The 24,370-nt window shown below is 42.4% G+C and overlaps 1 protein-coding gene across 2 annotated transcripts in view; it reads left to right on the plus strand.

Annotated features, from left to right (window-relative positions):
* hif1an (hypoxia inducible factor 1 subunit alpha inhibitor) overlaps nucleotides 1-24,370 on the plus strand; it is a 50,227-nt gene that overhangs the window by 14,336 nt on the left and 11,521 nt on the right. For both annotated transcript variants that reach the window (XM_033012943.1, XM_033012944.1), the window contains exons 2-5: nucleotides 10,774-11,018; nucleotides 20,005-20,153; nucleotides 22,501-22,646; nucleotides 23,677-23,783. In XM_033012943.1, the coding sequence (XP_032868834.1) occupies nucleotides 10,774-11,018; nucleotides 20,005-20,153; nucleotides 22,501-22,646; nucleotides 23,677-23,783 (647 nt within the window). The remainder of the gene's footprint in view (nucleotides 1-10,773; nucleotides 11,019-20,004; nucleotides 20,154-22,500; nucleotides 22,647-23,676; nucleotides 23,784-24,370) is intronic.

The following is a 24,370-nucleotide window of genomic DNA, read 5'->3' on the forward strand; positions in this document are numbered from 1 at the left end:
TTGGCTTGAAGTTAAAAGGCATTACTTACTGCAAATGGTGGCTTGGATGCAATGGCTTGAAGTTAAAAGGCATTACTTACTGCAATGGTGGCTTGGGTGCATTGGCTTGAAGTTGAAAGGCACTACTGTAAATGCACTTCCTGTTTGCACTGTATATTGATTTTAGATAAAACGCTACCACTTACGGCTGTGATTTTTGACCATCTTACTCAGTCCCCCTCCACTGAGCAGGTGCAGAGAATTCTTCCCATCAATGAAAAATAAAAGTGTTATTAGTTTTTTTTTTTAAATGTTGAGAATCTCTCTCCTGTCAATCACTCCATGAAAGCCACACCTTTTCCGGTGGGGGGGGGGAGGGGTTATAAAACCCAGAAATGTGGGTGTGGCTCAGTTTCTGCAAGATGGAGGAGGGAGAGGTCACGACTCGCTGTCTTTAATGGCTTTACACGCTGCTTCAAATGGTATGAAACTGCACTTGAATTTGGTGGCCTTATACCCTGCTTGAAATAGAATTTCAAGGATTAGCCGTGAGTCAACTACCAGCCCACCAGCCGTGAGTGAGTGAGTTGCCAGCACAACAGGCTTGATTGACTGAGACGCCAGCCCAAGAATCCATTTGGCGCACAATTTGCATACTAGCCCTCTGGAAACCTGTCTCTTCAGCCCACAACACCCATACTAGCGCTCCAGAAAGCCCCCCCCCCAACTGGCCACCAATATTAGAATTGGTGGAGAGGTGGAATATTGCGTTGGATGACCAGCCCTCCTGTGTGATGCTGGGACCCAACGGGTCCCACTTAGTCTAGTTTATTATATAAACTGGTCCTACACTCTCCATATAATTCGTCATCTTGGAAAGTACTTGTTTTTTTTGCCAAAAAAGGACGCAGGGCCATTAAGTTTATCCCTGCCATTGCCTGTTCTGATTCCTCCACAGCCAAACCTGACCATTCCTTTGTCTCTTTGTTTTCAAAATGCATGCCTTGCATCTGAGCGGGCCATTTATTTGTTCAATTGATCATTAGGAAGAGCAAACCTACCATTTTTACCCATCATCAAAATTATACCAATGTTCTTGGGTCTATTTCTATCACTTGGCTGAGCTATCTTGGGCTTATCTGGGCTGAGAATCTGGCCTTGTATCCTCTCCATTGGAAAGCTAAACGTATTCGGCAGCCTCACCTGTCACTGAAGATACAAAGTATTGGAGTAACTCAGTGGTTCAGGCAGCATTTCTCGAGAGCATGGATAGGAGACATGATAGGAGACCCGAAATGTCAGCAATCCATATTCTCCTGAGATTCTGCCTTTCCCACTGAGTTACTCCAGCACTTTGTGGCTTATTTTGTAAACCAGCATCAGCAGTTCCTTGTTTCTACATTTTGCTTGCCTCTGTCTCTGCTGCCAACCTGACCAGAAATCTGTTCCTCTGGTACTCGGGCATTTCCCCATTCCCTCCTGTCCTCTCATTGTAGTCACACTTTTACCATTTCACCCAAAGTCATTCCCAACTCTAGGGCAGCACAATGGCACAGCAGTAGAGTTTCACAGCATCAGAGACCTGGGTTCGATCTTGACAAAGAGCGCTTGCCTGCGTGGAGTTTGTACGTTCTCCCTGTGACTGTTTACGTTTTCTCCAGGTGCTCCTTACATTTTCCAAAGATGTGTGGGTTTGTGGGTTAAATGGCTTCTGTAAATTGCCTTCAGTGTGTAGGGTTAGAGAGTGGGATAACATAGAACTAATATTGGAGGAGCAGCACCTCATATTCCGCTTGAGCAGTTTGCACCCTAGCGGCATAAACATTGACCTCCAATTTCCGGTAGCCCTTGCTGTCTCCTCCCCTTCTCAGCTCTCCCTTAGCCCTCTGGCTCCTCCTCCTCTTCCTTTCATCTCCTCACCCCCCCCCCCTCCCCCGCCCCCAACCTACATCAGTCTGAAGAAGGGTTTTGGCCCGAAACTTTGCCTATTTCCTTCGCTCCATAGATGCTGCTGCACCCGCTGAGTTTCTCCAGCACTTTTGACTAACATAGAACTAGCACATGGGTGATCGATGGTCGTTGTGAGCTTGATGAGCTGAACAGTCTGTTTCCATGCTATATCTCTAAACCAAACTCTAAACTTTTAATCCGCTTCCCTCCTTGTATCTCCTATTCCTCTTTTTAAGATTTTTAAAAAACCCTTTATATTGACAAAGCTTTTTGTCATCCCATTATGCATCTCATGATGTGGAGTTTGTTTATCTGGTTCTCCAAGCCAGTTTTTTTTTACAACCTTAAGGTTGCTATCGTAATGACATTTATTTGTTCTAAGATTGATATTCTGCAGACTTGATAATAATCAGAGAATGGTTCCCCTGATAGGGAGACAGCACTTGACTGTAAGTGAAATGAGACTGAATTCCGTGGGCAACAGAAGGGAACCAGTTGAATGGCTTGAGTCAATGCTCACAAAAAAATAGATTGGTTAATCATTGAGGCATCTCAACTGCTTTGTGAGTGACCTTGTGTTGTATGGTCACAGAAGTGTTATGTATTGACAATTATGCGATATGCAATTCCATTCACATTTCTTCAACTACTGAAATGGTAGACGACTTATAGAGTCTGAGTCATACAGTCTGAAGATGGGTCTCGGCCCAAAACGTGACATATTCCTCTCCAGAGATGCCTCATGTCCCACTGAGTTACTCCAGCATTTTGTGTTTATCTTTGGTAGAAACAGGCCCTTCAGCGCTGCTTGCCCACACCAACCAACATGTCCCATCTACACTAGTTGCAGCTGCCTGTGTTTGGCCCATATCCCTCAAAACCTGTCCTATTCATGGTACCTGTCTATTTCTTTCTTAAAAGTTGCAATAGACCCTGTCTCAATTACCTCCTCTGGCAGTTCATTCCATACACCCACTAACTCTGTGTCCCTTCGTGACATAAACTCTAGAGAGCATTCAGGCATGGGCTGATGTGACAAGCAACATTTACACCAGATAAGAGTCAAGCAGTGACTATCTCTAACCCTTGATATTTGCTAGAACTATTGCCAAATTGCCCACTATCTACATTCTGAGGGTCACATTGATTAGAGGTTCAAGTGAATATGCTGCATGAATCCAATAAAGCAGGTCATGTTTTATGGTGAATGGCTCACCTCACAGCCAAAGTGATTCCACCATCAGGAGGGCATCTTTTTATTCCATTTGCATAGCCAACCTTAGTTTGTAATATTTGCTGCCTACAGACTGAATCACTTGCCCATGGCCGTACAAAGTAGAGGAGTTTAGTTTAGAGATACAATGCAGAAATAGGGTCTTCAGCCCACCGAGCTCAACCAGCGATCCCCATACACTAACATTATCCTACACACTAGGGACAATTTACAATTTTGACCAAAGCCAATTAACCTGCAAGCCTGTACGTCTTTGCAATGTGGGAGGAAACCGGAGCACCCGGGGAAAACCCACACAGGTAGATCATACAAACTAGGTACGGACTGTACCCATAGCAGGATCGAACCCGGGTCTCTGTCACTGTAAGGCATCAACTGTACAACTGTGCCACCAAGGAGTGTTCAGGATGAGCTAAGAACTTAAGTATCCTTCGGAGCACTTGGAATCCCAGTGAAAATGGTGGAAGGAGTGAAGCACTGTTACCCACACACCCACCTCAGTAAGCTCCGACTGTGACAGTGTGTGCAGATCCCACATTCACCTCATCAGCCTTGTGGGCTTGTCGCTCAATATGCAATATTGGAGAGGGTGCAGATCAGCCCTGATCTTGAGGGGCTGCCTAAAGAAGTACATTTAGTGCCCGAGATGTGTTAATTATTAACATGGGTGCAGTTTATTTTGAGTATGTCGTAGCTTTCTGGTAACTTCGGCTTGGATTGAAGTGGTAGTGGCATGGTTCTATAGGGCAGCTACGTGTGTGTCATGATGCTGGGTGGTTGCCAACTCGATTTCCTTTTGCAGAAGGTCCTTTCATGCGGCAGCGTGCACATTAATGCACAAACAAACTAAACCATAACCATATGAATAGATTCACTAAGGGAAAATAACATTGTATTTGTATAATCGTCTACACCGCAGGATGTCCCACACACCTACAGCCAGGTAAATGACGTGCTGCGCAGTTACATTTGTAATCTGAGAAGTCTGGATATCAAAATTGCCCAATAAAGTTTCACAAACAACTGTAAATAGACACAAAAAGCTGGAGTAACTTAGCCGGTCAGACAGCATCTCTGGAGAAAGGGAATGGTGACGTTTTGGGGTCGAGACCCCCCCCCCCTTCTGAAGAAGGGTCTCGACCCGAAATGTCACCTACTCCTTTGCACCGAAGGGGAAAGGTTTTATTCAAAGGCAAAATATTGCTCAAGTCATAAACGTGGGATGCTGGCAAGTGTCAGCAGGTCAGACAGCATCTGTGGGGAAAGGAACAGAGTTAACAGTCTGAAGAAGGGTCTCGACCCGAAATATTACCAATCCTCCACATCTTCTCTTCTTTCCTCCTTTAAGACCTAGTCTTATTCTTACTCTTAGCTTTTTTGTGAAACCCCCCAGAGATGCTGTCTTAAAAGGGTCTCGACCTGGAACGTCACCCATTCCTTCTCTCCAGAGATGCGACTGTTACTCCAGCATTTTATGTCTATCTTCAGAGTTAACAGGCCAATGCCCATTCATAAGATGAGTATTTTCAGTATTTCCTGTTTTGTTTTTAATGTTTTTGAAAATGCATTGCCTTTTTAAGCAATTCTGCCTCCTGGTTTTGACAAATCCAGGCCTTTGTGAGCTATTGGGGTGTGGCCGAGCTTGGCCAACATGGTTGATGGCTTCTGTTCTGTAGGCAGATGAGATCAGCTTAATGTGGCATCATGTTCAGCTCAAACATTGTGGGCCGAAGAGCCTGGCCCTGTGCTGTACTGTCCTATAGTCACAGAATGCTGGAGTAACTCAACGGGACAGGCAACATCTCTGGAGAGAAGGAATGGGTGACGTTCCGGGTCGAGACCCTTTTAAGGCAGCATGTCTGGGGGGTTTATAAAAATGCTAAGAGTCAGAGTAAGACTGGATCTTAAAGGAGGAAAGAAGAGAAGATGTGGAGGAAGAGAGTGCATTGACCAAGGCACAGCAATAATGACGCAATGGGAATGATGATTACATTTTGAAGTTTGTAGTACTATCTAAGGAGAGAGGAGCCAAGCAATTTATCTATTGTGGAAGCTGAGTTCACAATCCCTTGCTGCGGCGAAATGGGGTTTTTCCTGATGTAATAGCGGCAAGTCACTCCTCGATAATAATGAACGGGATGCACTGAGTTGCGAGTGGGGGAATGAGAGACTGCAGATGCTGCAATCTCCAGTAAGAAAAACAAACTTCTGGCGGAACGCGGCGCACCAGGTGGCTTCTGACTGTGGAAGGAAATAACAGTATTCAGGTACACAAAAGTGCTGGATAAACTCAGCGGGTGCAGCAGCATCTATAGATGCTGCTGCACCCGCTGAGTTTCTCCAGCATTTTTGTGTACCTTCGATTTTCCAGCATCTGCAGTTTCTTCTTAAACAGTATTCGGGTGTCCAGTCGTTGTTTTCCACTGAAGTGCTTGCATGTGCTTGCCATCCTTATGTGCTTGCATTCAGTAAGGAACTGAATGTGCTTACACTCAGTAAGGAAATTAATGTGCTTACATTCAGTACGGAACTGAACTGGGATAGGAGTGTTACTGATACATTTTGCATGTACATTTTCACAGACGTCAAACTCGTGAGTCTGACCTTGGTGCAAATTGAAATAAAACTCGGTGAGTTTCATTCCACCACAGGTCTGAATTCGGGTTGCCTCTCAGATATAATTATGGTTTGGTGCAAAAGGTGAAAGCAGTTCGCTGCAATGCGAGTACCGTGCACACACAATGTCTATCATGTCATTGACAACGCTGCACGTTGCCGCATTGAGGACATCTCTGTACCGAGGGTATTTGGATGAACTGTTGGGTTATGTTATGGGTGAGGAGTGGCGGTGCACTGGGCTGCCTCTTTCTGCTCTCCCTGCCCCCCTCTCCTGTTCGCGGTGTGTGTGTTGTTTTAGCCACATCGTTCCTCCTCCCCCGTGTCCCTGTGTACGCTACCCGAGTCACGTAGGCTTTGCCTGGTCGCAATTACAGGGGAAGACCGTGCGCCACCTAGCGGCCCTCGCAGCTCTCAGTGAAGGCAAGAGGAGCGAGTGCCAACCGCGAGTGAAACCTAACGCCACTGCACGCAATTGAATGCGCTGCAAGTGCATTTTCTTCGATCGCAGTGTTTGATGAGTATTCCATAATCATAGTCACTGCACGACAATGAATTTTCGTCTGAAATCTGACGTACAATTAACGTTTTACATAGAAACATAGAAAATAGGTGCAGGAGGAGGCCATTCGGCCCTTCGAGCCAGCACCGCCATTCATTGTGATCATGGCTGATCGTCCCCTATCAATAACCCGCGCCTGCCTTCTCCCCATATCCCTTGACTCCACTAGCCCCTAGAGCTCTATCTAACTCTCTCTTAAATCCATCCAGTGACTTGGCCTCCACTGCCCTCTGTGGCATGGAATTCCATAAATCCACAACTCTCTGGGTGAAAAAGTTTTTTCTCACCTCAGTCTTAAATGACCTCCCCTTTATTCTAAGACTGTGGCCCCTGGTTCTGGACTATATTTTTGCTACTATATTTTTTATATTTTGTATTTCAATTGTGTTAATTGCAATTAAAACTAATTGGGAAATTTAGAATGCTGGACATCTTAATTGTTGTACTAGACTTGCTGATTATTAACTCAGGAGCACTTTCAGGCAAAATGCCTAGTTAGGTCTGAAGAAGGGTCTCGACCCAAAATGGCACCCATTCCTTCTCTCTAGAGATGCTGCCCGTCCTGCTGAGTTACTCCAGCATTTTGAGTCTATCTCCGGTTTAAAGGAGCATCTGCAGTTCCTTCCTAAACATGCCTAGTCCCCTGCTCTTCTCCTCTTACGCCCATTACTGTGTGGCTAAGCGCAGTTCTAATGCCATCTGTAAATTTGCCGACCACAACACTGTTGTTGGCAAAAACCACAGACGGTGATGAGTCAGCATACAGGAGAGAGAAAGAACACATGTTTGAATGGTGCTGCAATAACATTGACAAGACCAAGGAACTAATTGTTGACTCCCAGAAAGGGGAATTCCGAAGACAACATGCTTATTTTCAATAAGAAGGGTTTCGGCCCGAAACGTCGCCTATTTCCTTCACTCCATAGATGCTGCTGCACCCGCTGAGTTTCTCCAGCAATTTTGTGTACCTTCGATCTTCCAGCATCTGCAGTTCCTTTTTGAACACAACTGCTTATTTTCATAGGTGGGTTTTGGTGGTGGAGAAGATTAGCAGCTTCATATTTCTGGGTGTCAACATCTTGCATGAGCTGTTCTGGGCTCAGCACATAGATGCAATCATGAGGAAGGCATGCCAGCGCCTTTTTTTGGAAGTTTAAAGAGATTTGACATGTCAGCGACTACTCTAACCAACTTCCATAGATGCACAGTAGAAAGTTTCCTGACTGCTTGCATCATGGCCTGGTACGGCAATTCCAACACACAAGTATGAAGTACTTCCAACACACAAATATCCTCGGGCCGCGGAGTTTGAACCGGCCCGTTCGGATTCGGCTGCGGGACTTGCCATCACCCGGCGGGTTCCAACATCGGAAGCCTGGATCGCCTCAACACAGAGGGAGAACAAGGAAGGAAGAGACAAGGACTTTAAGACTTTTGCCCTCCATCACAGTGAGGAGGTGCCTGGTAGACTCACTGTGGTGGATATTAAATCTGTGTTCATTGTGTGTTTTGTTATTTTATTCTATGTTATGACTGCATGGTTCATAATTTCGTTCAGACTGAACAGTCTGAATGACAATAAAGGATACTTTGACTTTGACTTTGAAAGAGGCTGCAGAGAATGGTGGACTCGGCCCAGTCCATCATGGGCACAGGACCTCCCACCATTGAAAGTATCTACATGAGGCACTGCCTTAGGAAGACGGCATCTATCATCAAAGATCCTCACCATCTGGAGCATGCCCTCATCTCGCTGCCACCATCAGACTGAAGGTACAGAAGCTAGAAGACCATCACTACCAGTTTCAGGAACAGCTATTTCTCCTCAAATTAATCCAATGGAACACCACGAACACCTCTTGCACTACCATGATTTATTTTGGAATTGTTTTTTGCAGAATCTGTTTCTACTGTTTTGTAGAACTTTCATGCAATTTGTGCACATTTTTTGTGTGTTGCCTGAGTATGTGCCCGTGATGCAAATGCAAGCAAGATTTTCATTGGTACCTGTGGCTCACCTAAGATCCTGCTGAGATACCTTCTTGAATTTGGGCAGTCCTTTCAAAGGTACTTCAAGGATGCTGATGGGGATGGAGTCCAGGATTTAGACCCTTAATAACGACACAATTATATTAAAGGTAATCTCTGCTGATGGTGAGAGGCATGGCAATAGAAATGCCACTGAATGTCAAGTAGAAGATGGTCATTGCCTGGCACTTTTCATGATCAAAATATTGTCCAGTTCTTGCTGCATGCTTCATTTTCCAGTGAGTTGCAAATGAAATTGAACTTTCATCAGCAAGAATTCCCACTTTGCTGTGAGGTTACTGATATGAAGCTGCTGAAGATGTTTGAGCGTAGGAAACTATCCTGAAAAATTACGCCACTGATAATTTGGGGCTGGGATGATGGACTCCAACAACCGCCGTTACTGTTTGTGTGAATCGGTGCTTTGTTCTTACTCAGGCAATAGATTGGATGAGGTCTTGTGCCGAGTGGGCCTGGGAAAACCTAAACTGAGCATCAGTGCACAGATTATCGGTGAATTTGCTTGATAGCACAACCAACAATGCCTACAATTACTTTGAGTATAGAAGTTGATTGACTTCTGTGAATGGGAAATAAATAAACAACTTTTTACATTGCCTAGTTGATGCCTGTTTGAAACTACACAAATATACAATTAGTTCCAGATTGCAACATGGAATGTTACCTGGTATCATAACATTTGCTGCTTTGAGTTCCTTACTATTACTTGGAGTAAGTCAAGTTGGCTGAAGACTAGCTTCTGTGAAGGTGGGGTAGCAGACTGCATAACCATTATCTCTGCACTTCTGATTGAGGATGGTTCCAAATATTTCAGGTCTGCCTTCAATATTTAAGCAATGTGGATGTTCTTGCTTTCTTTCCATTAGCTGATCAGCTGTCCACCACAAAAAGTTTCTGCTGTTGGTTATGGTCCACAGTGTCTCATGGAGACGGGTTTGAGTTGCAAGATCTATTCTATTTGGCATGATGTTTGTGCCACATAACACAATGATGTCCTTGGTGTGAGCATGGGACTTCTGGATCTACTAGGATCATATGATGGTCACTCTTCCCAATGCTGTAGTGCACAGATGCATCTGCAATACTTGGGTTGAACAAGGTCTGGTAGATGTATCGCTTGCATTGGTTTGCTAACTTCCTGGCAATTACATTCTTCAAGGCAGGTTCAATTAGTGGTGGTGCTGGAGAAGCACACTTGGTGATGGACATTGAAGCCCCCCAAACAGAAAGATTTTCTGTGTCCCAGCTATTTTCAGTGCTTCTACCAAGTTATATGCAACACAGAGGAGTGCTGACTTATCAATTAGGACAGGGGTGGTGAGTGACCATCAGGAGATGTATTGGTATCTGAGCTGGTGTCATGAGGCTTAATGGGGTCTGGTGTTAACTTGGAGAAATCCCCTTACTTCCTCTGCCTATAAAATACTGCACCACCACCTCTGCTGGGTCTTTGCTGCTGATAGGACAAGTCACATCAGTAATTGTGATCTGCCACCTCGACGGTAAGATATGATTGAGTGAATGTAGCTAAATTACAGATTTGCAAAACAACTCTCACAAATCAGCACTCCCGCAAGGTGACCGGTTGGTGAAACGTTGCTGTTTCTAAATTTAGTGCCTAGTCTCATTCCCAGTACTTTGACTGGTTTTTATCCTTTTTCTGTTTTGACAAAGCTGTTATTGATACCATTGAGGGGCTTTGCTTGGATATTCTGAGCGATATTTAATAATTATCTGCACTGCCGTTGATCCAGTGATTTATAGGCCAGAGGGTAAGGGCATTGCATTTTCTCCCTAAGGACATTGGCAAATGAAATTAGTTTTTGGAATAATCGAGTAACTTTGTAATGTGTTTTAAATGCCAGTTTATTAACTGAATTCAAATTCCACAGCTGCTGGCCTGGGCTTTGACATGCATCTCTGGGTTATAAGTCCATGCCTCTGGATCACCAATCCAATAAATTAATATTGTCACTATTTAAAATAAATGCTTTGTACCTATCTTCACATTAGATACCAGTAACATATAGGGTTCAAAACAGGGGGAATGTAAAATGATCATTATCAAAGTATTGTTGGATGAATAAAGTGCTTTAAATACTGACAAGTTTTCTGATCCTGATCAACTGCATCCTCGGATTCCCAAAGAGGTGGCTGCATTGATTTATGATCATCTAAAATTCCATGGATTGTGGAAAGGGTGATTGGAAAGCAAAAGTATAAGTATAAGCTTTGAATGAGGGACAGAGAGAAAGTGGGGAGCAGTTAGCCATGCAATGATTAAGCAGTAATTTTGCAGAATTTGGAAGAGGGTTAATATTACCCGATTCCATTCATTTTGTGGTGAGATTTATGTTAATACTGCTTCTTCGTTTATTTTTAGGAGCCAGTGGTGCTGACTGATACCAATTTGGTTTACCCTGCACTGAAATGGGACTTGGAATACTTGCAGGAGAATATTGGAGATGGGGTCTTCTCTGTTTATGTTGCCAAAACACACAAGTTTTTGTACTATGATGAAAAGAAAATGTCGAACTTCAAGAATTTCAAACCAAAGTCAAGGCGGGAAGAAATGAAATTCAGTGAGTTTGTGGAAACACTTGGTAAAATCGACCAACATGATGAAAGGTAAAATCAAACAACAACCGATTTTTTGCAGTTATTAACACACTTTAATGCAATGCCTCCAGAGCAAAGAATACTTTAACGACAAAGATGATAGAAGAGAAAGAACTTGGATTAAAACTACATTATTTTTACCTCATGTTCCTCAAATATTTTGCATCACTGTTACAGTATAAGAAACACAGCACTCAATTTGTACACGGAAAGGAATGTTATCCCATTGCCTTCATTTAATTTAGATTGAATTTCTGTGATAAGAACATTACTGTGACCTCGCTAACCAGCCTGGTGGAAAAAGTGTGATGGAATAATGGTGACGCATGTAGTTGATACTGAATATTCAGTGCTGGGAAGGTTCAGCTGGAGTAAAGACAAGGCAAACGTAAAGCTAGCATTTATTTCAAGAGGTCTAGAATACAAAAAACAGGGATGTAATGCTGAGGCTCTATAAGGCGCTGGTCAGGCCGCATCTGGAGTATAGTGAGCAATTTTGGGCACCATATCTGATGAAGGATGTGCTGACTGGAGAAGGACCAGAGGAGGTTTACAAGAATGATCCCAGGAATGAGTGGGTTAACATATGATGAGTGTTTTACAGCACAGGGCCTGTACTCGCTGGAAGAATCAGCGGGGACCTAATTGAAACGTACCAAATAGTGAAAGGCTTCGATAGAGTGGATATAGAGAGGATGTTTCCACTAGTGGCAGTCTAGGGCTAGAGGACATCAAGTCAAGTCAAGTTTTATTCGTCACATGCACATAAAGTGCAGTGAAATGAATTTGCCAGCAGCGGTACAATAAAAAAAGAACACACAGTACACAATAAAAATTTAACACAAACATCCACCACAGCATTCATCACTGTAGTGGAAGGCACAAAATTTGGTCAGTCCTCCTCCATTTCCCCCCGTGGTCGGGACCACAACCCTCCGCAGTCGCCGCTGTGGGCGTGCAGATGTGCAGACAAGGTAAGTCCAGGTAAGTCTTGAATCGGTGCCTCCCCACCGGAGACCGCGGCTTCAAGATGGTGTAGGCCGCAGGCCGGCGGTCGAAGTTCTAAAGTCCCCGCCGCACCGCAGCCAGAAGCACTGCAGACAGCAGGGCCAGTGGTCGGAGCTACTCTCCAGGGATCCCCGGCAAGGGATCCCGCTCCGGATGGTAAGTCCCCGCCGCACCCGCGGTTAGAAGTAGGCCGGCGGTCGGAGCTCTTCTCCTCCGGGGTCCCCAATGTGGGATCCCAGGCTCCGGACGCCGCGTCAGCTGGAGCTCCGCAGAACGTGGCTTCAGGCTGCCGCAGGCCAGCGAATGAAGCGTTCCCCTCCGGCGACCCCCGGCGAGGGCTCGCCCGCTCCACGATGAAATAGTCCTCGCTGCGCCCGCTGCTGAAGCCCCGGGCCCGTCTCCGGGAAAGGCCACACCGATCAACGATGTTAGGCCACGGGGAAGACGACATGGAAAAAGTCGCCTTTCCGTGGAGGAGGCGACCGAAGCGGTTTTCCCCTTACCCCCCCACACCACCCCCCACACAAGACACACAGAGAAACATTAAAAACACACATTGAGACACACAAAAAAAAAAAAAAGTAGGAAAAACTAACACGCTGCTGGCAGGGCTGCCGGATCGCAGCGCCCCCACCAACCATAGCCTCAGAATTAAAGGACATTCCTTTAGGATGGAGATGAGGAGGAATTTCGTTAATCAGAGGGTGGTGAATCTGTGGAATTCTTTGCCACAGAAGGATGTGGAGGCCAAGTCAATGGATATTTTTAAGGCAGAGATAGATAGATTCTTGATTAGTACAGGTGTCGGGGGTTATGGGGACAAGGCAGGAAAATGGGGTTACGAGGGGGAGATAGATCAGCCATGATTGAATAACGTGGACTTGATGGGTCAAATGGCCTAATTCTGCTCCTATCACTTATGACCTTATGAGAATGATGCCTAGTGAAATAATTAACCGCTTTAAACAAAATGCCACAATCCTACAAAAAAATCCAACAATGCATATACTGACAATGAAATAATAACCTTGCAGTCACCATTTAATTTAGTCATTCACATCAGAAACATATTAATGGGTGAAGAGTTAACATGGTTTTATAGTTATTGTATGTATCAATGGGACTAGCCTTGACTATGATACCACATTGAGACTCCCAATGTATTAATTAGGGTTAGAGCAATCTCCCAGTTGCCTCCTTTCACTCTTGAATACTAGTCCCAAGAATGGGTTTGAAGGTACCGGAATCCTTGACCGTATTAAAGGGTAGTATTATGATGGAATACGGTGAAAACGTGGTGTTTTGCAAGGATCAGCGCCTTTTTAATAAGAATCCTAATTTATATAATGATTTTGACTTAAGAATAAGTAGTTATGTGTCAAAAACCAGCAAAAAATGCTGGAGTAACCCAGCGGGTCAGGCAGTATCTTGGGTGAACATGGATAGGTGATATTTCGGTCTGAAGAAGGATCCTGACCCGAAACATCACCTATCCATGTTCTCCAGAGATACTGCCTAAATCTGATGATTGATACCTATAATCCAAGGCATGCAGACATGAATGTATGTAACTGACAACTGCTTAGCACTCATAACAAGGAGTTGCTCAATCACATTAAATACAACCAGCCCTACCAAAACTGCTCATGGTGCAACTTCTATCAACTGTAAAGAAAGCAGTTTGATGAATAAGGAATGCAGGAGGTTGGTGATTCAATTCTAAATTCTAATTAAGTTTTGTTACTTGCATTTCTTAACTTTCGTGTTACTTAAAATGTTAATTAGTGGTGGCTATTTACAGTTAATTACACAGACAGCTGCAATGACCTCCATAATGTTGGAGTAACAGGCCAACCAAGGGCGAGTTAAATGTGTAGCTAAACGAGGGCATTCAGATATTGCCGTCAACATAGTTCCCAAACAGCCAAAGATGCCAGCCGCCCGCAGCTGCAGACAAATCCACCAGCTGATCTACAAACGGGCTGTATGTAAGTCAGGCATCTGTAATTTGGGGAGGCACCTAAATAACAGAACTATACTAAAAAAAAACACAAAACTGCTGAAGCTTCAAGTCCTTCCCAGTGATCATCTCTATTTCAGACTTCAGAAACTCTTATGTTCTATTTATCTCAGGTCCTGCATGTTTTCTTTGTTTCTCCTTTCAATTTATACCACATCCAAATAAAACCCCTGTCCCACGGTACAAGTTCATTCCAATAGCTCTCCCGAGTTTAAAAAATATCAAACTCTGGTAAGCACGGAGAATGAACGTAGCGGGTACGTCAGAGCTCGGGGACGTCTCTTAGCGGCTCGTAACGCTAACGGCAGGTACTCGGGAAGACTCGCTAACGGCAGGTAAGCACGGGAAGACTCGTGAAGATTTTTCAACATGATGAAAAATGTCCATGAGAGCCCCGAGTACCGACGAGTGGCCATTACCGATCTCCGAGTTCGAATCAGGGCAAACTCGGGAGAGCTCTTGGAATGAACTCGTACCGTGGGACAGGGCTATAATTAAGCCTTTCTCAAGCTGATTTTGCCTTTTCTTCATCAACATCAATCTGCACTATTTATTTTCTCTTGATCTCCACCCTATCATAGATATTCTCATATTCATCCTCCTCTCTGCAACTTTAAAACATGACTGCTTCAATTTTTTCTATTTCTGATGTCATCAGCCTGAATGTGTTCTCCTCTCTCCATAGATGCTGCCTTACCTGCAGTTTCTGTTTTGATTTCAGATATGCGTCATCTATAGTGATTTGCTTTTCCAATACAGGCAGGAGTAGTAACAATACAAGGGGCAAAGAGGGGACAATTTTATGCACTCGGTAAACATCTTGGATCAGCACATTTCCTGCCTCAAGGCGAACAAAATGTTGCTGGGTAGACACAAAATGCTGGAGTAACTCGGCAGGACAAGCAACTGAGTTACTCCAGCATTTTGTGTCTACCTTTGATGTAAACCAGCATCTGCAGTTCTTTCCTACACAAAATGTTGCTGGGTCTGATTCTAGGAAATATTGAGTCAGGCAGCACAATCATCAATGGGCGAACATTTGAAATCATCATTATCATAATAGTACTTCATTGGCCAAGCATGTTCCCGATGTTGGGGGAGTCCAGAACCAGGGGCCACAGTTTAAGAATAAGGAGTAAGCCATTTAGAACGGAGATGTGGAAACACTTTTTCTCACAAAGAGTGGTGAGTCTGTGGAATTCTCTGCCTCAGACGGCGGTGGAGGCCGGTTCTCTGGATGCTTTCAAGAGAGAGCTAGATAGGGCTCTTAAAAATACCGGAGTCAGGGGATATGGAGAGAAGGCAGGAACGGGGTACTGATTGGGGATGATCAGCCATGATCTCGGTGCTGGCTCGAAGGGCCGAATGGCCTACTACTGCACCTATTGTCTATTGTTTTGCAACATACGAGGAATTTGATTTGCCATACAGTCATTCCAATGAAGAGTAACAAGACACCCAAATACATTTTTAACATGAACATCTACCACAGCGACTCCCCCACGTTCCTCACTGTGATGGAAACTGTGTTTATAGAACAACAGTTATCAGAAAGGACATAGGCAGTTCTAAGGTTAAATAGTCAACTGGAGCAGAGCCTTTTTCAGTGAAATGTGATCTGGTCCAGGTAATAAAAATAGACAATACTGAAAATACTCAGCTGGTCAAGCAGCACCTGTGGACAAGGAAAGAACGTTAATCATTCAAAGTGATCATCTTTCATTTTCCTGTAAATTGATTTAAAGATTGATCAAAATCCATAATTGGAAGATTGGATGGCTTATGAAGACGGGCAAAGTAGAGCAATTAATGTCCTAACATAAAGAGTTAAATAAAAATGAGAAATAGGTGAATGACAATCTGATAATTGGAAGAAATCAAGCTGGAATAAGCATTTCAAAGGATGGTCAGAAAGAGTGAGAAAATATATTATTATTATTATTATTTATAGAAAATAAATAGTACAGGAGATAGGACTGTTTAGAGACCAAAAGGAAGATTCACTGGTGGAGGGAGAAGGTGGGGTTGAAGTACTACATTAATATCTTGTGCCCAACTTTAACAAAAATGCCGCTGCTGTGGAGATAATGGGCTGAAAATTGATAAACTGCAATTGCAGCAAAGGCTTCCTGCAATTCCAGTGGATAAGATATTTCATCTGCATCCTATGTTGCTGAAGCAAGAAAGGATAGAAATTGCAGAGGTAATTGGCACAAGCTTGTTGCCTGGGGAGTGGAAAACTGCTGATGAGGCAGTTCTCAATTTTCAAATAAGGATATGCAGATAATCATGTAAAGTTTTTCTGTTGATTGGTTAGTATATAACAAAAGCTTTCCACTGTACCTCAGTACGCATGACAATAAATTAAACCTCGCAATGAATTTAAGTCGAAAATAGACATAAAATGCTGGAGTAACTCAGCGGGTCAGGCAGCATCTCTGGAGAAAAGGAATAGGTGACATTTTGGGTTAAAACCATTCTTCTGAAGAACGGTCATGACCCAAAACGCCACCTATTCCTTTTCTCCAGAGACGCTGCCTGACCCGCTGAGTTACTCCAGCAATTTTGGTCTACTGTGTAAACCAGTGCCTGCAGTTCCTTACTACACGATTAGTTTAAACCAGTCAGTTTAGTCTCAGTGGGTCAACTTTTAGAATCACTGATCATGGAATTTGCAATTACTTAGACAGATATGGATTGATTTGGAAGATGTTCGCATGGGAAGTAAATAGATGAAAGCAAATTGTTAAACTAACAATGATCTTTTTGAGGTCAATGAATCAAATTAAGTTTATATTTTGATTGTGGACTTTGAAAAGGAACTTAAGGGTGTCCCACTTTCACGACCTAATTCACGACTATGTCCTTGACTCATACTCGCAGCATGGTCGTCACGAGGTCGTAGGAGGTCCTAGGTAGGTCGTAGCAGGCCATGATGTTAGTCGTAGGTACTCGTGGCATCAAGTAGGTCGGGGCGTTTTTCTAGCCTGATGAAAAATGTCCACGAGTTAAAAAGGTTGTGAATTAGGTGGTGAAAGAGGGACAGGCCCTTTAATCGTGTGCTGCATAATCAGCATTATCAATCTACATCCCGTTCTCTCACTAGTGTGAGAAGCTTAATGCCCCTGTCCCACTTAGGAAACCTGAACGGAAACCTCTGGAGACTTTGCGCCCCACCCAAGGTTTCCGTGCTGTTCCCGGAGGCTGCAGGTGGTTGCCAGAGGTTGCAGGTAGTGGAAGCAGGTAGGGAGACTGACAAAATCCTCCGGGAACTGCACGGAAACCTTGGGTGGGGCGCAAAGTCTCCAGAGATTTCTGTTCAGGTTTCCTAAGTGGGACAGGGGCATTAGGATACATTTCACATTAAGGATGAGCCCACCTTTTGAGCTGCCTTTGTCACTTTGTTACCTTCTGCTCATCTTTCCCCCATCCCGTTCCTCAGCCCACAAAACTTCTCTGCTTCTCCAATCTTGGCTCAAAGCTCACATTTCCCTCGCCCATCTTCCCTGTGCCTTCTCCAAGCTAACCGTAGAAGATGAGATCCATGTCTCGCTCTGTTCCTCACTTTATTAACTCTTACCATTCCTCATCTTTGTTTTCAAACTTTCCACCGCCTTGGTTGTTCTCCTAGTCCTTTAACATGAGATATGCACACTCATTCCTATCCTGTAGGAAGGAACTACAATGCTGGTTTAAACAGAAGATAGATACAAAATGCTGGAGTAACTTGGCATCTCCGGAGAGAAGGAATCGGTGACGTTTCGGATCGAGGCATCTGAGTGTCACAAGAAGGGTCTCGACCCAAAACGTCTCTAGAGATGCTGCCTGTCCCGCTGAGTTACTCCAGCATGTTGTGTCAATCTCATTCCTATCCTGTTCTGGTGTTCCAAGTGTCAATATTTCATCAGCAGCTGGAGTGAAGCACTGACATTCCCCCCCCTAAGTCTTCCCCAACAACTTTAACCATTAAAATGGTCTTTAAACCCACCACAGATGGAAATATCTGTAAATCTGTCCACAGCATGGCACCACAGAAGCCATGAGATAATGACCAGAAATAAAGTTGTAATAAATACTGACTGGGAAAATAGTCAAAGAAATTGGAGACATTAAGCAAACTTAATAGAACAGGATGTCTTTGGTGTTGCTGACGTCAAGATCCCAGGATAAGTACTTGGATATTTTAAATGGTGATTAAATTGCATAACTTATCCCCTGGTAAATTGTGCATAACAACACAGGGAAATGTAATACGTCCATGCTCAGCATTGAAGGCAACAGTTATCCCGTACACAGCTGTCAATTTGGCTGCCTTTTCCAGGCCTTCTGTAAACTTTACAGCTCTTCATAGTTCTACTTATTTATATTTCTTTCATAGTGTCTGTTCCAGATTAACTTTGGTAAAAATTGAATTTCCTTTTTCTTTCTTGGTGAATTGTTTTCAGTGCTGCTCTTCTGCAAGAGCTTGATCAGATCACACATTAGCAGCTTGTACAGTGCCCTCCATAACGTTTGAGACAAAGACCCATCATTTATTTATTTGCCTATATACTCCACAATTTGAGATTTGTAATAGAAAAAAATCACATGTGGTTAAAGTGCACATTGTCAGATTTTAATAAAGGCTATTTTTATACATGTTGGTTTCATCATGTAGAAATTATTTTGTTGCATATGCTTTGCATGCAATGACTGCTTGAAGCCTGCGATTCATGGACATCACCAGTTGTTGGGTGTCTTCTCTGGTGATGCTCTGCCAGGCCTGTATTGCAGCTATCTTTAGCTTATGCTTGTTTTGGGGGCTAGTCCCCTTCAGTTTTCTCTTCAGCATATAAAAGGCATGCTCAATTTGGTTCAGATCGGGTGTTTGACTTGGCCACTCAGGAATTTACCATTTTTTAGCTTTAAAAACTCCTTTGTTGCTTTAGCAGTATGTTTGGAATCATTGTCTTGCTGTAGAATGAACCGCCAGCCAATGAGTTGAGGCATTTGTTTGAACTTGAGCAGATAGGATGTGTATATACACTTCAGAATCTACAATGAAGATAAGTGAGCCACTACCTTCAACAGCCATACAATGTGCACTTTAACCACGTGTGATTTTTTTCTATTACACGTGTCAAATTGTGGAGCACAGAGGCAAATAAATAAATGATGAGTTTGTCCCAAACATTATGGAGGGCACGTATTTAATGCCTTTAATATAGCTGTCATCATATTGAATAGCAGGGCAGACTTGAGAGACCTGGTGTTCTTGTGTAAAAATCCCTAATACACTTCATACGAGTATAATCAAGTAACGTTTAATATCAACCCATCCAAGTTTCTTTAAAAGGAAGGTTTCAAAGAGTGTCCAAACGGGTAAAGGTTGAAGACTGCCAAATCTTTAAATTTGTGAAGAACCTAAGTAAGATGGGTGCAGCAATGTTTCCACTGGAGACCTTAAACAAATGCAGTATGTTATTGATTTCATAAATATATTGAGGAGGAACTAATTTTCTTTGTTTAATCTCTTGTAAAGCACAGAGTCAATTAAATATGTTGAAAGTGTTACATGAAAATAAGTTCTCTATAAACAATAAAGACGAGAGGTGCTGGAAGTCTAGCAACATTTAACTTGTCAGGGTGCATCTGTGGGGGAGAAAGAGTTAATGGAATAAATGTCCATGGGGAAATGATGGATGACTATCTCTTGATAGAGGGATTAGTCATGCCCAGATATACACCGTTTAATGTCATTGTCTCCCTTTGTTATTTTCAGATTCAGATTCAATCTTTATTGTCATTGTGCAGTGTACAGTACAGAGACAACGAAATGCAGTTAGCACCTCACCCAGAAGAGCGAACATAGAATAATGGAACAGCAAAATATGTATATGTACATATATTAGCAATAGTGCAATTTAATTTTCCTTTCATTTTCCGTTAGGTCCCAGTTTAAAATGTATCATCCTTTTTTCTTTGCAGGTATTATTTACAACAAACATTGAATGACACAGTAGGGAAGAAGATTGTCTTGGATTTCCTGGGTTTTAACTGGAACTGGGCTAACAAGCAACAGACAAAATGGAACTGGGGGCAGCTCACATCCAATTTACTTCTTGTGGGAATGGAAGGTAAGAGGTCAAATATACTTGGGCTTTTGTTGGCGGAGGTGGGGGAGAGTTCGTACTCTTTTTCAAATCAGATTCTTAAAGCCTACAATAACATTTGAATTGTCTAAGAAAAATTCTGTAAAGTAACCACATCCGGTTACAAATCACCATTACTTGTGTCATTCATCATGTTGTTTGAAATTCCCAACATAGCTAACTAATCTTGGTGAAAATGTATGGTCTTTGAAACTGAGCGAGGTTTTGATTGTGTAACTAAAGAAAATCTTTTCAGTGAGTGAGTGACGATATTCAAAGCCATCATAAACCAAGAATGGATGGAGAGATTGGTAGAATAGGTGGAGGAATGTTAAAAGATGGAATCTCCGTTTTGAAAAGTGACCGAATCCATGATTAAAAGTAGTAGGCGAATCAAGTTTTTGGAGTTACTGCAGCTATTTAAGTGAATAGCTTATTTGGGTAATAGGCAGCAATGTGGTGAGCTCTGTAAAGTGGCCATGCGAATAGACCACAAGCAGAGACACTTGTATGGAACCTGTCCACTGATCTGGGCCAACCACACCTTTGTGCTGTCATACTTAGAGAGACACATTTAAGCCGTGTTCAGAGCAGTCCGATTAGCTTGTCAGTAGAATATAAAAAGAAACACTAGAGAAATGTAGGCTTTCCACCCTGCTGAAGAGCTAGCAGCGCTTGCCTTTTCGGACATGCATGTAAATAAATGGAATGAAAAAGAAGTCGAGAGAAACGGATTGAAATGAAGCTTGAGATTTGGGATGAGTAGACCACAGGCTCATACGGCTGAAAGACAAATGTGCACATGATGTCAGGAAGTTTGAATCCTCGAAAATCAACAGTGCAGGAAGCCAGTTGTGTCAACCAATGGATGTAGAGTTGCCCATCCTGATCCCAGTTTACAGTTCTAGGTCAATAATCCTCACGATCGTGGCTGCAAGGACCAATTAAATGTGAAGAGCGTTTCTGCTTTGTCGGCAGCTTCTTTCACTGACCCTACTACCCTCTGGATAACAAAACAGCCTAATCTTCTCTGCTCCTTTAACTAATTACGTAAACTATACGCTCTTGTGTTTCTGACCCTGTTACTAAGGAAAATAGGTCCTTCCTATTGTCCTTCCTATTTTTGTTTAATTCTTCACGTGCATTGATGTAAGCAGTCGTGGAGGTGAAAGCTCTAAATAGTGTTGATGAATTTCAGAGAAGCCAAATTAATATATGGTGGAGAAAAGCAAAGAAGGGTAGACTGCTTCAGTAGGAATACAAAATAGGGAGGTCATTCTTCAGTTGCCAGGGGCATTGGTGAGACTACATCTTTAATGCTTGGTATTATTGGCCACCTCTTTTATTTAAGGAAGGATATGCACTGGAATGAGCTCAGAGAAGAATGACTAGAATAATGCTTGTCTTACAAGAGGTAGTTGGATATGCTCGCCTTGTTTTCCACTGGAGTTTAGCAGAATGAAAATGGACTTAATTGCAACATATAACATTTTAATGGGTTATCACAGGGTGAATGTGGAGAGGATATCTGCTCTTTAGAAGAACCTGGAACTAGAGGTCGTTGAATACAAAATAAGGGGTTAGCTATTTACGGCAGAGGCGAGGCAAACATTTTCTCTGAGAAATCAGCGAGACATTGGAATTCTGTTCCTTTGAACATTTTTAAGGAGGGATAGAGAGATTCTTGATAAGCAAAGAGCTAAAATGTTACCGAGAGTAGCCCGATGAGATTACTTGATCTTATTAAATGGCTGAGCAGACATGCAAAACCAGACAGAGTTGTTCCCAATTTACATAGAAATGAGGCTCCTAAAGAGCATAAGTGGAGCATGGGTCTGTTTCTATGCTGTAAATTTAATATCAATCTGGCTACTGTGTCGAAGAAGAGAATGCAGGGTGAATATATTTTCATATTCATGTCGCAGGAAGAATGAATGGTGGCTCAACTATTTGTTACTGATGGAGCGGTTGGATTATTTGAACAGTAACTGAAACATCTGTGTGGATTGAGAAATTTAAAATTGCTTCAATGTTAAACTAGACTTGTGTTTAATCCTATGATCTATGAAAAAGGAAGGGAAATCATTAGTGATTTACGTCACCCGAGGAAGCTGAGATAGTCCAAAAGATGTTCTTTGAATTACGATAGGAATTGCTATTTCTGGTGATTACTTGTTTTCTTTCAGTAATTCAAACCATTAATGAAATCAATTAAAATGAATAACTTGCAATTGACTGGAATAAGTGTGAATTTTTCTGCTGATTCTGTTGCAATTTTTGATACTTGTTTGAATTGCTGTTGCATTGCTTTGTTTTTCTTTTCTTGTTCCAGGAAATGTTACACCAGCACACTATGATGAGCAACAGAATTTTTTTGCACAAATTAAGGGTTATAAACGTTGTATTCTCTTCCCACCTGATCAGTTTGATTGCCTATATCCATACCCAGTCCATCACCCTTGTGACAGACAGAGCCAGGTATGCAGTCCTTTTATCACACTGACATTATCTACCTGGAGGTAGTAAATTTTCCAAAGTGATGCCGTTAAGGGATAAAAGTACCCATCTTAACATTTTGTCCTTAGTGGCCTGTGGTGTCCTGAAGTATTTGATACTTTTACTTTCAAATGGGGGTTGTTTTTGGTTGTCCTGGGCTACCCATTGGATGCATTTGATAAGGAAAGTGCCTGTAGGTGGTTGTCGACACTAATCATCTCCAGTTTGGCTTATCACTGCTTCTAAACGGCCAGGGAGATCTAACATTTTTTCTCTCCTCTGGCCCGACATCCTGCTTTCCTGCTGCAGCATTGAAATAGAAAGCTCAGCTTGGACCCATCACACTTCTTCATGGACTGATACAGATGTAGTAGTAACGGCAAGAGAAATATTAAAGCATTTAAACTTTACATCAGAGATTAGTAACTTTAATCAGCATCTAGATGCAGTGCTAAATTGGCGAGTTCATCTTAAGGAATATCAGGAGCAGCAGAATATAAAATGCACAAAATAATCACCTGTATGAAAGATTGCATTTATTACATTGTCAAACACACATCAGAATTCTATGATTGGAGAAGGTATTAAAGATTGAGGCAGGGCTGTCTTATCTACCTGCTTCCTAATATTATCAGTCCTGCATTTTTGTGTGCATGTACACAGACTTTCTACTCAGAGAGCAGGAGGAAATGTAAGCATAAACAAAAAAGATGAAGAGACATCAGAAGAGGGATAAAAATAGAAAATGTGCACAGAAACAGACTTGGAAACAATGTTTTTTTGTAAAACAATCGTCAAGTTGTTTCTTGGCTTAAATGACTAAAGATACAGCACAAATGTGTAAGAAAATGATTTTGTTTGGACGAGACCATCCGAAGTAATTAAACCTCAGTTATGTTATTTTCCTCTCAGATTGACAGGTACCAGTATCTGTATAGATAGAGTTTTTTTAAGTGAATATTATTTATTTATTTTAAACATTGATGGTTAAAATGATTTTTCTTTTGTCCAGGTGGATTTTGAAAATCCAGATTATGAAAGATTTCCTAATTTTAGGAATATAGTGGGATATGAAACAGTTGTTGGGCCTGGAGATGTTTTGCACATTCCCATGTACTGGTAAGTGAAGCATGAGTCAAAAATAATATCCGTTGCAAACCATTACAGGAACTTTTGGCCCATAACTGCATTTCAATTTTCGTTCCTTTTTTAAAATCAAGATTTTCAGCAATAAATGCAATGTGAAATGTTATGTATTTATCTTTGCAAATTACATATCTATCAATTTAAGATCAAATTGTTAATGCAAAATGCATTAATCCGATGTAGTAGTGCTATTGCTGCTGATTGGAATAATTTGAGCCAAAATACATTGTGAATTAATTGTGCATTCAACCCTACAGCTATTTACTTTATTATGCTGAGCATGGTTCGCTGGGCCGAAGGGCCTGTTTCCATGCTGGATCACTAAACTAAATATCTGGTATCATTCTTCAATTTCTTTAGCCTCTTGAGGCGTGCCCAAATATTCTCATCTACAAGTGTTTTGATCATTTTACTGTACACTAGGAGATATTTAGAAGTGAGAGGAATCCTATGCATTTGCATCCAGATTCCTCCTCTTGTTATTAGTAGTGTCCTTCTTCTAAATCTTCAGCAAACCTGTATTGTACAGGGGGGAGGGAGTGGGAGGAGGGATAACTCTA

Source organism: Amblyraja radiata, chromosome 37, assembly GCF_010909765.2.
Source record: "Amblyraja radiata isolate CabotCenter1 chromosome 37, sAmbRad1.1.pri, whole genome shotgun sequence".
NCBI lineage: Eukaryota > Metazoa > Chordata > Chondrichthyes > Rajiformes > Rajidae > Amblyraja > Amblyraja radiata.